Source organism: Zeugodacus cucurbitae, chromosome 2 (genome assembly GCF_028554725.1).
Source record: "Zeugodacus cucurbitae isolate PBARC_wt_2022May chromosome 2, idZeuCucr1.2, whole genome shotgun sequence".
Taxonomy (NCBI): domain Eukaryota; kingdom Metazoa; phylum Arthropoda; class Insecta; order Diptera; family Tephritidae; genus Zeugodacus; species Zeugodacus cucurbitae.
This window is the reverse complement of record NC_071667.1, coordinates 57,700,657-57,716,531: the sequence shown is the minus strand read 5'-3', so window position 1 is coordinate 57,716,531 and position 15,875 is coordinate 57,700,657. Positions and strand designations below refer to the sequence as shown.

The 15,875-nt window shown below is 33.0% G+C and overlaps 2 protein-coding genes across 6 annotated transcripts in view; one reads left to right on the top strand and one right to left on the bottom strand.

The window, feature by feature from the left end:
- The window catches only part of LOC105214560 (aminopeptidase N), a 134,840-nt gene extending 131,648 nt beyond the window's left edge, over window positions 1–3,192 (bottom strand). For all 5 annotated transcript variants that reach the window (XM_011188058.3, XM_029041876.2, XM_029041877.2 and 2 more), the window contains exon 1: window positions 3,033–3,192. The gene's annotated coding sequence lies outside the window, so the exon portion shown is untranslated. The remainder of the gene's footprint in view (window positions 1–3,032) is intronic.
- A 9,527-nt stretch (window positions 3,193–12,719) lies between these two features.
- LOC128919883 (uncharacterized) lies at window positions 12,720–15,619 on the top strand. The gene is made up of 5 exons (XM_054225457.1): window positions 12,720–13,209; window positions 13,364–13,714; window positions 13,788–13,923; window positions 14,003–14,392; window positions 14,454–15,619. Exons 1-4 carry the CDS (start codon window positions 12,970–12,972, stop codon window positions 14,221–14,223), a joined length of 948 nt encoding a protein of 315 aa, XP_054081432.1. The 5' UTR covers window positions 12,720–12,969; the 3' UTR covers window positions 14,224–14,392; window positions 14,454–15,619.
- The last annotated feature ends 256 nt before the right edge of the window (window positions 15,620–15,875 follow it).

Sequence of the window (15,875 nt, the reverse complement as noted above, 5' to 3'; positions counted from 1 at the left end):
CACTCACTTTTATATGTTCATATGTATTGTACTTTTGTTTGTAAGAAATTTGTTGTACGTATGTATTTTGAAATTGCAACACGTAACACATAAATTATTGTTCACGAAATTTTTAATAATTCATTTATTTGATGGATATGCATTTAAAAAAAATTGTTTTTTTTTCGGCGCACTTAAAGACTTTTCAATGCTTTAGTTATGGAATTTGGCAACGAATTTCGAAAACTTTTTTCAGCAAAACTCTTCGCGCAGCTTTTGAGTGGCAATAAATTATAAATGCAATAGAAAAGTGATGCGAAAATAAACAACTTGATTTTTTGAAAGTATAATGAAATGGGAAAAAATATGGAAATTATTTTGTTTATACTAAAAAATGTATGATGTTACTGAAAAAAAAAAATTAAAAAAAAAAAAATATTTATGAAAGCTTTGCAATTTAACAAAGTAAACAACTAAACAAAACAAAAACTAATTTTTGTTATAATAATAAAATTCACTAATACATTAGCGGTTGTCTCAAGAAGCCTCTGCTTAAAAGCTGTAGTTTCTTTAGTTTTATATAATACATTTCATTTTCATAGAACTTCAGGAACTAGAAATTGCTTGAGTACCGGAAATAAATTTTAAATGTCGATATATCTAGATAATATTTTTAGATTCTACATACATACGTTCTGTCAAATAAGTATCCGGAAATTCTCATTTTAAAATTTCTCGCTGAGAATATTTCAAAAAAAATCTTTCCCAGGTTAGCACAACTGTAGCCATTATTCTGTAATTATTGCTATGTGTCATTTAGTTTATTTACGGCTTCATTAGGAACAAGTCAACCTTTTGTGGGCGTTTTTATATGCCCCTCTTTGAACGATTTATAGCAATCGTAAACTTGAGTTTTTGACATGGTTGAATCACCGAATGTTTTTTTTTCAACATTTCCAACGTTTTGGCACAAGAAATTTCGTTAGAAACACACAATTTCACACAAACTAATTATAATTTGTAAATTATTAACTAATTTGAGAATTTCCGGGTACTTATTTGATAGAATGTATATCAGTTCGTCTGAATTTAATAGCATGTTATAAGCATTCCTAATTTTAGTAGGATCTATGTATTACTCTCTACTTCATAAAACTGTTTCATATAGGAAGTGAAACCGTATGAAGAGTTGACGTTTCCTATCACGAACTTATCCCATTTGTAAAACTAATGCAGTTCATTTGAAGCATAAGTAACTCAAGCGAGAGGAAAAAATATTAAATTCTTTCTGATTTGCATTTTGAAAATAAAAAAGTTCTCTGCGCAAGAGGTGGTAACTTGATAACAAGCTATCAGGTTTATCTCTAAAGTTTATATGAAGAAATAAGCTAGCTGTTATGCGGGCCTTACTTTGAAATTTTATACAATTTTACTAAAGGTTAAAGCTTGACTTTTTTGAAATCTAAATTAGTCGTCTTATGCCGCTATATTAACCTAAACTCTTCAGAGCAGTAAAAACATAAAAAGCTTGGACCATTATGTTGGGTTTATACGACTATTACCATATTTTTCAATCAAATCATCAAAACCATATTATCAGTAAGCATATAGAAAAGCATGTCGTTGCAAAAAATATGCGTAAATGAAAGTAAAAAAATGTACTAAGAAGCTTTAAAGTATCTGACAGCGAAATTTTTATAAATTAAAATTAAATTTAAAATTCAAAGTTTGACCAAAATTTTAATGAGATTCGAATGAAAATATTATTATATCGTTTATAAAAATTAAAAAAATTATATATTCAAACAAATATTCAGACAAAACTGATTTAATAACTTTTTGTCAAAATAACTGATTTATTTTATGAATAGCTTTGCGGGAAGTCCGTGCTAATATTCAAAAGAATGCATTGATTTTAATTCTTTAGAGCATTACTTTACACCGATCCACAATTTTTTTTTAATATTAATTTAATTTGGTTTTTACAATTATTGCTCCAAATGCTTCGAATTACGTGTTTTTTTTAGTTTTGTAATTTTATGTTTTTATATTTCTTGCGTCATTCCAAACCCAAGATTCACTAATTTCTATCACAAATATACAAAATACAGTTTTCAAATATTCAACATTGATTTAAAAATTGTAAATTTTTTAATATTACTTTTAAAATTGTTTGCTTTTTTCAATTTTTTTTTTAAATCACAAATTACTTTAATTTTGAACACCAATTAAAAGCCTAACATTTAACTCCCATATATGTACGTGTTGCTGCCATTTCAATGGTTCAAATGTTATATTTATTATATATGTACATATCTGTATGTATGTAAATAGATGCATATATTTTTTTATACCCCCTTACAGCCTACAATCGAGTACTGTTGTAGTATTTTCCAACTACTCTCAGCCGGTTTATAAAATACTAAAAAGTTAAATATTAGACCCAATTCAAGTGCCGCACTTGTGAGGTCCACTTCAAATGCATTCACGTGCACCCACGTTCGTCTGTTCAACTTGCACAACAAACACTAACAACAAAAAAAAAACGGCAGAAATTGGTTAAACAAAAACACAAATGCCAATAGACTGTTTGCATGAATTTAGACTCTAAAGGTATGTAGATAAGAATGGCAGCGCAACACAGTTCAAGCGCACTATTCTGCTTTACATACAAACGTTTACACTAACAGTATATTAACAATAGCGCGCTTACACTTGACTGCCTTTTCGAGGCGCGCCCAACACCCAACGTCACAGCTGTGTCACCAAAAACAAACTAACAACAACAACACATTGAACAACAATAGCAACAAACATCAAATGCACTGGCGCTGAAAATTTCGCTTTCTATGCATTCGCATTCGCTGCTTGTGCGTAAGCGACCTTTCTTTCTGATTTCGCAATCAAATTGAAGCAGAAGCAGAAGAATAATAGAATTTTCTTCAATGTAAAACAGCCATACACAGAAATTTGTCTTCACACTTTTTTATGCTTTTGGCGTTTTAGCGTTTAATACGAATATTTTTGAAAAATTTTCTTCGATTTCCACACACCTCACTATTTATTTATAGGGGGAAAAGAATTTTGAACGCGCGTCAATTATAATTTTGTGTGCTACTACAACACTACGAAATGGTGCTTCCGAATACGTTAGCTGCGCCGCTGAAACACAACCGAAACGCTGTAGATACTTTTGCAGACTGAATGAAATTCAAATCGGAATCGCTGCTCAACGCAGTCGCCGGCACACGTCGCACAATGCTGCAGAGCCGAGAATATGAGCGCATTCGTGCCGCGCTGCGCAGCAACAACCACCGGCGCTGCGCTGCTCTATTGGAGCTCTCTCCGTGAGCGCTGTTAATGTTGGCGCTGGGTCGTGTTGTCTGCCAGTAGATAGCGGGCGATAAGCGAACAGCTGTTCACGGCCCCGCTTTTGCAGTACGGCGATGACGTAGGCATGCGCTCTCACACACCTCTGCACGAAGCGCTTTGGTGTTATTTGCATTTGCGCGCTGGCAGCGCTGCCTTCTGCTAATCGACCAACCTCTGTTTGGTTAGTGACCGGTGTTGAGGGCTTCCTCATTTAATGACATCATCGCTTGGTGTTGCGCATATGAGCATGTTGATGACCGCTTAACAGAGCGCGTACTCATGCAGAGTTCCGAGTCTGTTATCTGTCGATTAACATAATGGGTGGTGAGGCGCTATGTTAGTCACTGATAAGATAACATTTTATGTTAAGCTTTGGAGTGCACGATACCTTAGTCATTTTTTAACATATTAAACAGAAATAACCCTTTAAATGGGTTGGGACATGTGCTACGAACATAAACAAATTTTGTGCTTACATTAATATTTGTTATGATTTTGAACTAATGAGTCTGATTTTTAGATAAAAAATAATAAACCTAACTTTGGTTTTAAATTAAAAATATTTAAGGTTATACTCTAAAGTTGACCTAAAAAGATATGCTGAGATTATAGACCTTATAAAATTAAATTAAACCAAACTTTCTAGATGCTAAAATTCGGCTCTAATAAGGATTCCATCAAAAACTTATTCCTAACGGGAACCTATTAGTTCAGCACATTTGCCACCGCTTGTATTGCACTTAGCTTTTAAGATGATATAAAGTTCTCTAATGGGCAATTTAGCAATAAAAATACCAAAAGAAGGTAGCGGATATCATTTTAAAATACGGTTTCTACAAATATCTAATCTAATTATTATATTTATCCTCTGATGCTTTCGTCAATACGCCATGGATTATTCAAACATTAACTGAAAGAGAAAGAGAGACAGCTATAGAATTATAACTTAAACCTTCATAAATAGGTCTATAAAACTTCAACGGCAGTTCTGAATCCTTTCTATGCACAAATACTAGCTTTGCTTTCTTCGTACGTATTTAGTAAATTTATAAAGTTCAACACATGAACCCAGCTGGTATGATGCCGTATTTCATACTTAATTACCTTTTAATTTCAAGTCATTTCAAACCATTTTTGAACAACGAAATCTTAAGATTTTATAATTTTCACTTTTCGTTTCAAGTCAGTATCTGTGTTGAAACTTGATAGATCTCTAATAGATGATGTTTTTAAGAGACCTTATTGCTTTCAGATCGCGCAAGGATAGTTTCAACAAGATTCAATAGCATTCTGGCAATTTCTGATTGACAGTTTTTTTATATTTTGCAAAAATCAACGTTAGTTGTGAGTTGTGCTAAATAATGTATGTGGGGAAAGGTCTTGAGATCTTAAAAAACAGAACTCATGGACATCGGTCGAATAAGTTAACTACCAAAATTTCAACTGTTATGAAGGAAAGAGGGAATTGAAGTTTAAAATCACGTAGCTAGCATTAAAGGGATGTCATAGGATCTTACTAACTAAATTGACTTAACATTTTTTGTTTAAGTACCAGGTTTTTAGTGTGGTTTTCAATTATGCAAATCGGGATTGGTGTCTTTGACAGCTGTTACCTGATTTATACTCAGTTTGTCGCAAAAAGTAAGCGAAAATCGAGCCTAACGACACCGCTGCGGCGTTCACTTGCCCGAAATCCTTTTCAAAATGTAATGCCAAATTTATAATAAAAATAAATTATTGGGCATTAAATTAGATCGGTTTGATTTCTTCTTGAAAACCACATATGTTAAACCACATATGTTATAATGTGCTTAGTTCTCACGTCCTAAGATCGTAGGTAAGATGTAGATTGCTTTGGCTTTTTCTTATCCCCTAAACTCGAAAAATCATGCCGTAGAACCGTAGAACACACCAAGAGTAACATGATATCTTCAAAAAAATTGATGAAGGAACTAAAGTACATCTCGATCCAGACCCATTAAAAATGTATCGAAAACCGGAATTAGATTGCAAAGAACAAATTATTTTGTATTTAAAATTAGAATTAAATTTGGACTTTAGTTTTTATTTAAAGGAAAATGGCTACACAATTCTAAATTATTCACACATAACTTCACTTGAATCCGCATAAATATACTCGCATGTACTATGCTGCTTCAATAATTTTGCGAAATAACTTCATCTTATCAAAAACTTTTCAATATGATAATAATCCAGCAGTACAGCACAGGAAATGCTTCTATTTTTGTCGTCTCATCAGCATAATGTGCAGTCGTAGTGGCACCAGTTGATGCTAAGATTAACATGCCAAAGGCGAAACAACAACACAAAAGCTCTAAGCAGCATTTTATTGTGTTTACCGAAATATTTTAATGTATCCGCAATATATGGCACACGTCCTTAGTTTCCCGCAATAATTCAATCGATATTAAGTACTTGTGTAAGGCAAGCGCTATCACAATTCCAGTGGGAGCTTTTATATGGCATTACAGGCAACTAAGTAGAGCAAACATATAAAAAGTTGACAGGATATATAGAATAACGGTTTTAATGGCAATAAGAAAATTCAAAGGCATACATACAAACATACTTAATATATACTATACACACATATTTAAAATAGTTGAAGTTCGTATATAAGCACTTAAGTATATATAAACCCACACATACATATATATTTATTTAATAACAAATGTTTACATTGACTTGAGTTTTCATGGCGACAATGTCAACGTCGCCAAAACCGCCGCTTCACACGGTTCGTTGAAACACACTCGAATTTTCCACACAAATGAGTGAATGAATGAACGTATTTTGTGTGTTTTGACTGCGAACGCGACAGTGAAAATAGGTCAGCCAAAATTTATTGTACGCTCGGCACTTAGCTGATAAGCGACAGCTGAAAATTTTTCCATATGTTTTTTTGTTATTGTAGCTGTTCTTACTACTACCTTTGCTGGGTGTCATCCTTTTCGCAAGACTTCGACCGACTTGCATGTCGGCTCACATTCGAAATTCGCCACAATTTCGCATTAATCAACTCACCTTTTGTTTTATGAATTTCGGTGAATATTTCAAGTTCCTATTTGTATTAATTAACTAACACGCTTCAGTTCCACATCCTTTAGCAAATGTATTTATGTAGGTCATTTGTGGGTAAAACCATAAATTCAGCTCCCATTCGGTTGTCATTTCGTTAACTTTTTTCTAGTTTTTATTCGTGTTGTTCGCTGGCAGTTTCTACTTTTCATTTGCATTTCGCACGCCACCCGCGCCCCTTTGTGTTGGTTAACTGCCTTTGGGGGCGCATTAGACAATTTAACTAATCCTTTTTCGTTCCACTTTCACGCGCCAGCTTTAGTATGTTTGTAGACCACATCGGCACTTGTTCAGCCGTTGCTCAGCTGATTTTGTCCTTGAGTATGAGTTCTGGCATTTTTCATATTTTACTTAATTGCAGGTGCGATATACACATAAACACACTTTCATGTACAACGGTAAAATACTTCCTGACACAGTTTACTTAATTAATACTTAATTTGCTAAATTTGTGATTATTAACGATTTGGCATAATTGAGTGCTATTCATAAAGGCGATTACATTGAAAATAATAAATTTAATAATTTTGATAGCAAAAAAAGACCAAACTTTTTTAAAATTAAATAAAAATATATGAAATATAAAATTAACCAATATTTACAGACTGACTTAGAAATTAGTGCACCCTGTACTATATGTACATAATATGTATGTCTGACCTATGCGGCGTATGAGCAACTTTTTTTATATGTGAAAGCCAAACATTTCGATTTTGGTGTCTAATTTTGAAAAGCGTAGAAATTACTTTTTTTACTTATGACTCAATCTGCTCGAAAAAAAAGTTTGATTTAATACCCACGTCGTATACTGGTGTGATGTCATGTTGAAAATTATATTTGAGTTGCTGAAAAATAGAAATGTTAACTTCGGCGTGAGAAAGTCGCTACACGATCTTCAAAAAAAAAATATTACAATTATGAAGCCGCGATATGATTCATGTACATTTGCATGACTATACATATATTTGCAAAATTGAATACAGTGAACCCCGCTTAAGTATGACATAATAAATGCCAAATTCGCCAAACAAATAACTAGTTTTCCTTCAATTATGTTTCAATCAGTTTCTAGTTTAGAATGACATGTTTTTTGAAAATGCATGATTGTTTAAATTGCATTGTTATCGCTACGGCATAGAACAAACTAGGTTTTTAGCAGACAGAAACGGGAAATTTCTCCATGAAATCTGAAAAGTTGCCAAAGCTCGTCATTGTTACTTGGGCAAATTTCTCTTATTGTACTTCACTCTATTCCACAAAGTTTCTACGGAATTTAGTTGTTTACCTCAATCCACTCCTTTGTCCACTCTCATTGTCTTAATAAAGTATCCACCTAAGTGCTATAATGTCTTCAGAGTACTGTAGCATACATTTTTGGAGTATCTTAAGATAATCGGTTATATAGTGCCCAGTAAGCTATAGTATGGGCCTAGTCCGTTGTGTGAAAACGATCCCCAAATCATAATTTTTCAGTTGCCATATTTAGCTTTATTGTGTACTTACAGCCGGTTTCACGAAATTTTTGAATTGAAAATTAATTGGAAATCAGCTGATAGACAAACGTAACCATGGTTACATATGACAGTATTTAAATAATATTTAAATGGCAAAGCGTGACCATTTAAATACAAGTTAAGTCAAATGGTGAAACTGAAATTAATTATTTTTCGCTTAAATTTGTTTCGTGAAACCGGCTGTTAGAGTTTTTAATTTAATTTATTTGTTTTTTTATATAATAAATACCTCGTTCAGAACTAAATAAGTTTACGTTTGTGTTATCAAAATAGCGAACACTAGTATTTGTTACACGTACTTTTTATTCATCGCTGTCCTTATTATTTTTCACATAACTGTATATCTTCTCCATGAGTATTTCTTATATTGAAAAACATTGTCAAAACATAATTCATTATACATTATGAGACATTTTATAGATATTACCCAATTTAACCCATATCTTCGGCATAACTCCCACTTAAATAACGAAAATAATTATAAATAGTGTATGAGGGCTGAGGAAATTCCTGAACCGATTTCACTCATTTTCACAAACAAACTATACGCACACTAAATTGTGCTAAGATAGCTCACATATGTATTAACTGCTTTATAAGGTATAAAGCCCCCAAGTAGTTTGAAAACCCTAATATTAGGTATACGGGAGCTAGGGGAAGTTATGACTCGATTGCATCCATTTTTTGCACAGTGGTATATTATAAGAAGAAAAAGATTCTACATATTGAACATAAACATATCCGGGGCCTCAAAAACTTATAGTCCGATTTCGAAAATTTTTAAAGCAATTTTTTTTTAGCTTTTCAGTTAACGCCATTTGGTGGGCGTGGCAATGGTCCGATTTCTTTCATTTGCAATAGCAACTGTCCCACTGTACCAAGGTATATGTATGTGTACCTAGTTTCATCTCGTAATTTTAACTCAAGCTATCCGTTGCGCGAACAGGCGGACGGGTGGACCCAACTGCTTTAGAACATGTTTTGAGAGTATAAAAATTCATCTAAAAAATTCAAATGCTTTCAAAAATACATGCGGTTTTGTAGTTATTCAGGTTTCACTTTACTTCCCCAAATTTATTCACCGATGGCACATGATTGGCATACAGTCATCACGGCTTACAAGCTATTCAAATAATAATAGCAGTAAGCTAGCATTGAAATGAGCTGTTTAATACAATTTCGTAACTGACAACATTACCGTATGACAAACACCACGCTAAGGAGAAAATTATCAGCGAAGAATGAATAAAAAATTGCACAGGAAACAGTTGACAATGAAGCAAAAATAATATTTGTGGTGGGATGACTAAACGCCGTTAAATCACCGTAGAAAATAAATGTTAGAAAATGTTCAAATTCAAATTCCGCGAAGCCATTCGCCATACCTTACTATACATATTTCTACTTTGTAGACCACAAGCTGACAGTATGACATAAATATTTGACAAAGAACCGCAATGATGATGCCATCAACGCAGAAACGCAACATTCACTCGTTGTCTTCCCGCTTTTCGATCAATATTTATATAAGACAATAGTCACGCTCTCGGGCTTCGAGTGCATTTTCAAGTAGGGTGGTGTTGAGTTCCGTGCGAACATGCGGGAATATTTTATATAGGGAGCTTTCGACAGATTACTTATTCCTTGAATGCATTTCATTTAAAGAAACTGTAGGGATTTCCAATGTAATCCATCAACCATTCTGAGATGTTTAAAATTAATGTACGAGGACGTCATAACATGATTTCAATTTTAAGATTTGAATTGACCTCTGACCCTTGTTTTTAACGTCATAGTTTAAGTGTAGAAGACTGGGGAAATTTTCATCGGATGATATAAAGTCGGACGGAACTATAGTCTTAGAATTAATCTTAAATTAATTAACGACTACGTTCCCAGAATTGAATTTATCGTGAGCCTTTACTATAGTTGTCTCTTGTCCGTCAAAATTCACCATCACACAACGTTAGTTACATATCTACATACATATGTATATTCTATATGTATGTCCATTTGTTCGCCAATTTCAAGAATTTAAATAAGTCATTAGTGTAGACAGCACAAAAGACAAATAAAGCTCAAGAAAAAAGTAAGCAATCGGTTCGTAAATGCAACTGTGTGAACTAAAATTGCAAAAGGCTACAATATACACTTGAGACAACTGACAACAACTGTCGTATTTGAGTATTTGTTGTTATCGTAATGAAAGACAAACACTATTCATCGAAGTACCTATGCAGATAAAAAAGTCACTTGATGTAATAGATAAATGTCTCTGAAATGGGCGAAGTTCAGTTACAAGCTTTTCTTTTTAGCGTCAAATGCAATTATGTATGAACAGTGACGCCAAGGGAAATAGCAGTATTTAATTAAAGAAAAAGTAGCGCAGATCTATTATTAAAAAAACTAAATTTATTAAAATAAATAAATAAGTTTTTGGTAAATATCTTGCAAACCAATAAAGCTATATAAACCAAACTTCCCACGTTTCACATCATACACCAAAAAAATTGAAATAATCGGAAAATAACCACGCCCACCTCCCATACAAAGGTTAGGTTGAAAACTACTAAATGTGCGTTAGCTCACTACAGGAAAACTTCAGAAAGACTAAATTTTACAGGAGAAATGGCATATGAGAGCTACACTCTAATTTTTTTTACAAAATGGAAAATGGACGTGGCGTCGAATCTCAGAAACTACTCGATCGATTTCAATGAAATTCTGTAAGTAACACTTTCTTGACACCCTGATGACACGGATGGAAAATCACAACCATGGATGGTCACAACCACGATTCACAACCACGACTACTTTCCATATAACTCAATTTTGAATTCCATCTGATTCCTTCACATTATAATTTATACATAAGGAACCAATGAAGATAGCGGAAGAAATCTTTTCACAAATACTGTATATCATCTATGGCTTCACTTGTGGAACAATTGTCGAAATCGGAGTATAACTTTTCAAGGCCCCGGATATCGAACATGAAGAATTCAGTGCCTAAGCGTAATTTTCAATCGAAAATATCAGTAAATCTCTCATATATTATGAAAACCGGGTCATAACTTCCCCTAGCTCCCATATACCAAATTATAGGTTTGTCAAAAATACGGTGGGCTTTATTCCGCATAAATCGGTTAATATGGGAGATATCTTGGCAAATTTAAGTGAATATAGTATTGGATATAGTGTACCTTGGTGGTGAAAAATGGTGAAATCGGTTCAGGAATTACATCAGCCCTCATTTACTATATATGATTTCTATTGGACTTTATCCCAAATATATGAGTCAAATTGTGTGTTATCTTGATAAAATTGCATCAATAAATTGCGAGAGTATGAAATGTTCAGTTGCACCCGACCTTAGTCTTTGGTTACTTGTTTTCTAAAAGAATTATCCGTTTACCGATCATCGAACTTATGAAAAAGTCCCATGTATTTCAATATACATATCTGATTTGATACCTCCTCATGTATTTTACAGTTAAAGTGATTTCAGACTATTTGATATGAAAAATCTTGTAGATAGTCATCATATCACAATTGCGAAACAAAAACTAAATCTTAACTTCAAAACAGTTCTGTTGCCTCTGATATGTGATAGGGCGAATGATGTCCAGTCACTACATATGTACATCGATGATGTCAGTTAAATTCTGCGTCAGTTTCTATTATAAGACATAGTAAAGTATGAAAAATGTAAGTGGTAGGACAGTTTCGACCAATTACAATTTTGGGCTACGTTTGACATACATATGTGATCCTGGCATCATAAACAACAGAGGAAACCGAGGAAAGTCTTTCTTTGTATTTAAACAATTGTTTAGAATTAACAGAATGATTTTAAAGTGAGAAAGAAAAAGAAAATTTCTCAGGATTTTCCTCCGTCCACTGCTATTTTTTAGAGAGCAGCTGTAAAAGTTATATAAGAAGTGTACGTGTCCTCTTATTCACACTTGTTGCATGCAATATAGCGCGACAAGCGATGTTGATGCCTATGACATTTGTTCGGTAAAAGCGAAGTGTTGTGCGAAGACAAAAGTTGACATAAAAGGCTGCCGACCGGCAAATTAAAATACACGAACTTATGAATATGAGTGCATGTATGTACATATGTATTTAAAAAAGTCGCGATATACATATATATATTCCCGAACACAATTGACGGTCTTTATTAGTTGTAGGAAAACATTGAGCACTTCTGCAGAAGACACCACTGACACTCTGACCATTTTGAGTATGCAAGGCGGGGATCTGCACGCAATGTTTACAGTTGTAGCAAGAATGCAAGACTATTTGTGTGTAATTAAAAACTTCACCTATAATCAATAAGATTGACTTCTAAAAAAGCTTTTAGGGCGAGGAGAGCTAGGGGGGGGGAAAATTGAAGAAAATTTTACTAGAATGTCTTCTTAATTTTAGCTTAAATTTCTTCTAAAATCTATTGAAAAGAAAACCGGCTGAAAATAAAAAGATAACTTCTTATTTATTAATTTGTTTTTGTAATTTTGTCAAAAAATTCAATGGTAAGAAGAAATCTACTTGTTTTTATGAGAAAACTATGAAAGAGCAAATCAATAAGGACATCCACTTATTTTTACTAGAACCTTATTAAATTTATTAAAAAGAAAAACCTTTTATTTTAAAAAGAGTTCTTATTAATTTAAAATTTGCTATTAACGTCTCAAAATGCGTACATACATACATATTAATGTTTGTATATTGCATCAGCCAATTTAAAAAAAAAAAAAAATTGGCGACAGTGATATTCTTTTTATCCCGTTGCTTTGTTGTGCGTACATACGTACAAATTAATGTATGTATGTACATATATTGCATCAGCTAACTTAGAAAAATTTTACTTGGCGACAGTGATTTTCTTTTTATCCCGTTGCTTTTTTGTGAAGTTGTGAAGTGTCACATTTCAGTTGCTCTTGTGTTGTATTGCGTGCTAGTTGTGTTATTATATTAGTTGTATTATTATATTATATTCAAAATGTGCGATATATATGGTGAACCAAGCCAAGGAAACGATGAATTCTTGGAATTATTAAAATCTTGGGGCTTGCTAAATGAAATAATTGATACCCTGATTGAACGGGGGGTTAATTCCTTTCTCATTCTTGAGAAAATGCAAATTGACGACGTTGACGCTTTTTTCAATAGATGTGACGCAAAATATTTCGGAGAACGCATAAAATTTAAAGCCGGTTTGAGGGAGTGGCGAACAAAAAAGGTAAGATGATTCCTTTATTTTTAAATTATCAATTCTGTTTATAGAGCTATGCACAACACAAGTAATCGCCCAAGAAAAAACTTTAATTTTGCTCTAAAAGCCAAATTTTAAGTAATTTTAATTTGAAAGTTAGTGTGTGGATTCTGTTTTTAAGGGTATTCCATTTATTTGTGACCAAGAGACACAAACTGCAAACACCGAAGTCTTAGATTGGCTGAAAAAAATATCCAGTGATTTGTCTTCCGTCAAATCGGGAGAATGTAGTATGCTACCTTGTTCGCCTCAAACGAAGAATTTCAATCTACGCGAGCTTTTAAAAACATCAGTAAAGGGACAACTTGCTTTAAGTTATCAAGAAAAACATGGCTACTTGGACAGTAGAAACCAAAAAAATTTAACACATTGCATCGTTGACAACTATATTGGTTTAGGACGCAAAATGCAATACTCAGATATGAGGGAATGGGCGAATGAAATTGTTGCGGTATTTCCTAAAGAAAAGAAGGTAAGGTAATTGCACGAATTCGATTATAACTACTAAAAACTTACAACATTTTTTTGTTACTCTTATATATTAGGAATTTTACTTTTTGGAAAGAAAAATGGGAAAAAAGAATCCGAGTGGTAAATTGTTCTCGCGTTGGGCTAATGCCATAAAGTTGGAAAACAAAGCCAATCCTGTTACCCAGGAAGCTTATGAAGATGTTTTTGACGGTGTGCAATACTTTTTACTCCTACTTTATAAAATAATTTGTAGTTTTAACAATATTTAATTTAACTTCTTGCACTGCAGATAACGTTTTGGAAAAAAAGTGTTGGTTGGCACATAACTGCACACCTTGGGAAAAAGTTAAAAAGTTTTGGTTAGATACATGCACGTTTAGAAATAAATGTAAGGGATCTCTATCGGATTTGCTAGCAGACTGGCCGCGCTACAATGACTTTAACGGTTACGAATTGGTAAGAAAAAAGCACAAAGTATTTATTTACAAATTAAACATTATTCAATTATAACAGGTTGATATTGATTTTAATGACATGCATCCAGATATTGGAAACGAGTTAATCTTAAAACTTGACAAGTTTTATAAAGTAATCCTCCCTGTCTTAAATGCGGAAGTAAAAGACCAAGCCAGCCGAGAGTTACTACTTTCGAAACTCCTTTACAAAGATTTATCAAATGGTAAAAAAACATGAAAAACAATATTAAAATATTTATATATTGGATTAATTTATAATTCCAGATTCTAAATATTGCATTGTGTTGTTACTGCTCCATGCGGTTCTTCAACCACAGCGTCGGAGTAAAACCCACAAACCAACGATTGGTGACGCTCAATCAGAGTTTATAATACTAGCAACTACACCAAATGATATATTACCAAAGATTTCGTCCAAAATTGAGCAATACGCGATTGAAAAACAGCATTTGCAGCCTTACATCATTGCAGTAGGTGAGGACTATACAAGTATATCAGAATTCTTTATATTTTGCGACGGGCTTAAGTGGAAGTGCCCCACTTTAATGAAATGCGTCGACTGTATTATTAAGTTAAGTTATGTATTCCAAATTGAATATTCCCATAATAGCAAGCAAGTTTGGGTATTTTTAGAACAATACTTTTTTGGGCTTAAGTCTGAAGATTTTCCTTCAGTTTCAAATTTACTCAGCAAGTTAGATAACTAATTTTTTATTTTCTTTCTTTTCTTTTTAATTGTTAAAAATGTCCAAATTTGCTTGCTATTTATGTCACAAACCCCACTTAACTTCATGTTTACTTATAAATCATTTAAAGGAAGATCATGGGCTTCAGTCCATAGCAAAATATGTTTGCAAAGAGGAAAATTGCAATCAAATATTTCACAATGTGTATAGGTTTCGAAAGCACTTAGAAAAGCATAAAACTGTGAGTTTTTCCTCGGTAAATAATGATTTAGGTCAATCTTTAGTTTCTCAAGAGCCACTTACACAATTACAGTATCGTGATGAGTATCCCCTTCCAAGTCTTGCAAACAATACCACTTTTCTTATACATGGACGATTTTGAGATCAATGATCCCCTAGGCTCGAAATCCTGCCAACAGAAAATATGTGGAATTTATTACACTTTTCCAACAATCCCTAATTATCAAGCTGGTAGGCTCATGAATGTATTTGTATGCGGATTTATGAAAAGTTCAGATATATGTGAATATGGTTTTAATATTGCCTTCACTCCACTTATAGATATTTTAAAGAAATTATATGTCGATGGTTTGAGTATTGACATAGGTGGTCAACATATCCGAGTTTACATTCGGCTTGCTCAAATATTAGGTGATAACCTTGGTCTAAACACAGCTTTAGGATACAATAGTTCATTTTCATCAAATTCATTTTGTAGAGTATGCAAACGCAACAAAAACGAAACACGCATTGATTGTATCGAATATTCCGATTCTTTAAGAAACAATACCAATTATGAACTTGATATTACATTAAATGACCCAGCTGTAAATGGTATAAAATATAACTCTGTATTCAATTCTCTTTCGTTTTTTCACGTCACCGATAACATTTCATGTGATATCATGCATGATTTATTCAGTGGTGTATGCAAATATAATTTTAGTAAAATATTACATTACTTTATATACGAAAAAAAAATGTTCACTTTGGAAACTTT

What these genes read in the sequence shown, in the direction of transcription:
- LOC128919883 (XM_054225457.1), top strand. Translation starts at nt 12,970, where the DNA reads ATGTGCGATATATATGGTGAACCAAGCCAAGGAAACGATGAATTCTTG. An exon ending in GGGAGTGGCGAACAAAAAAG is followed by an intron (nt 13,210 to 13,363) that starts GTAAGATGATTC and finishes TCTGTTTTTAAG; the next exon opens with GGTATTCCATTTATTTGTGA. An exon ending in TATTTCCTAAAGAAAAGAAG is followed by an intron (nt 13,715 to 13,787) that starts GTAAGGTAATTG and finishes CTTATATATTAG; the next exon opens with GAATTTTACTTTTTGGAAAG.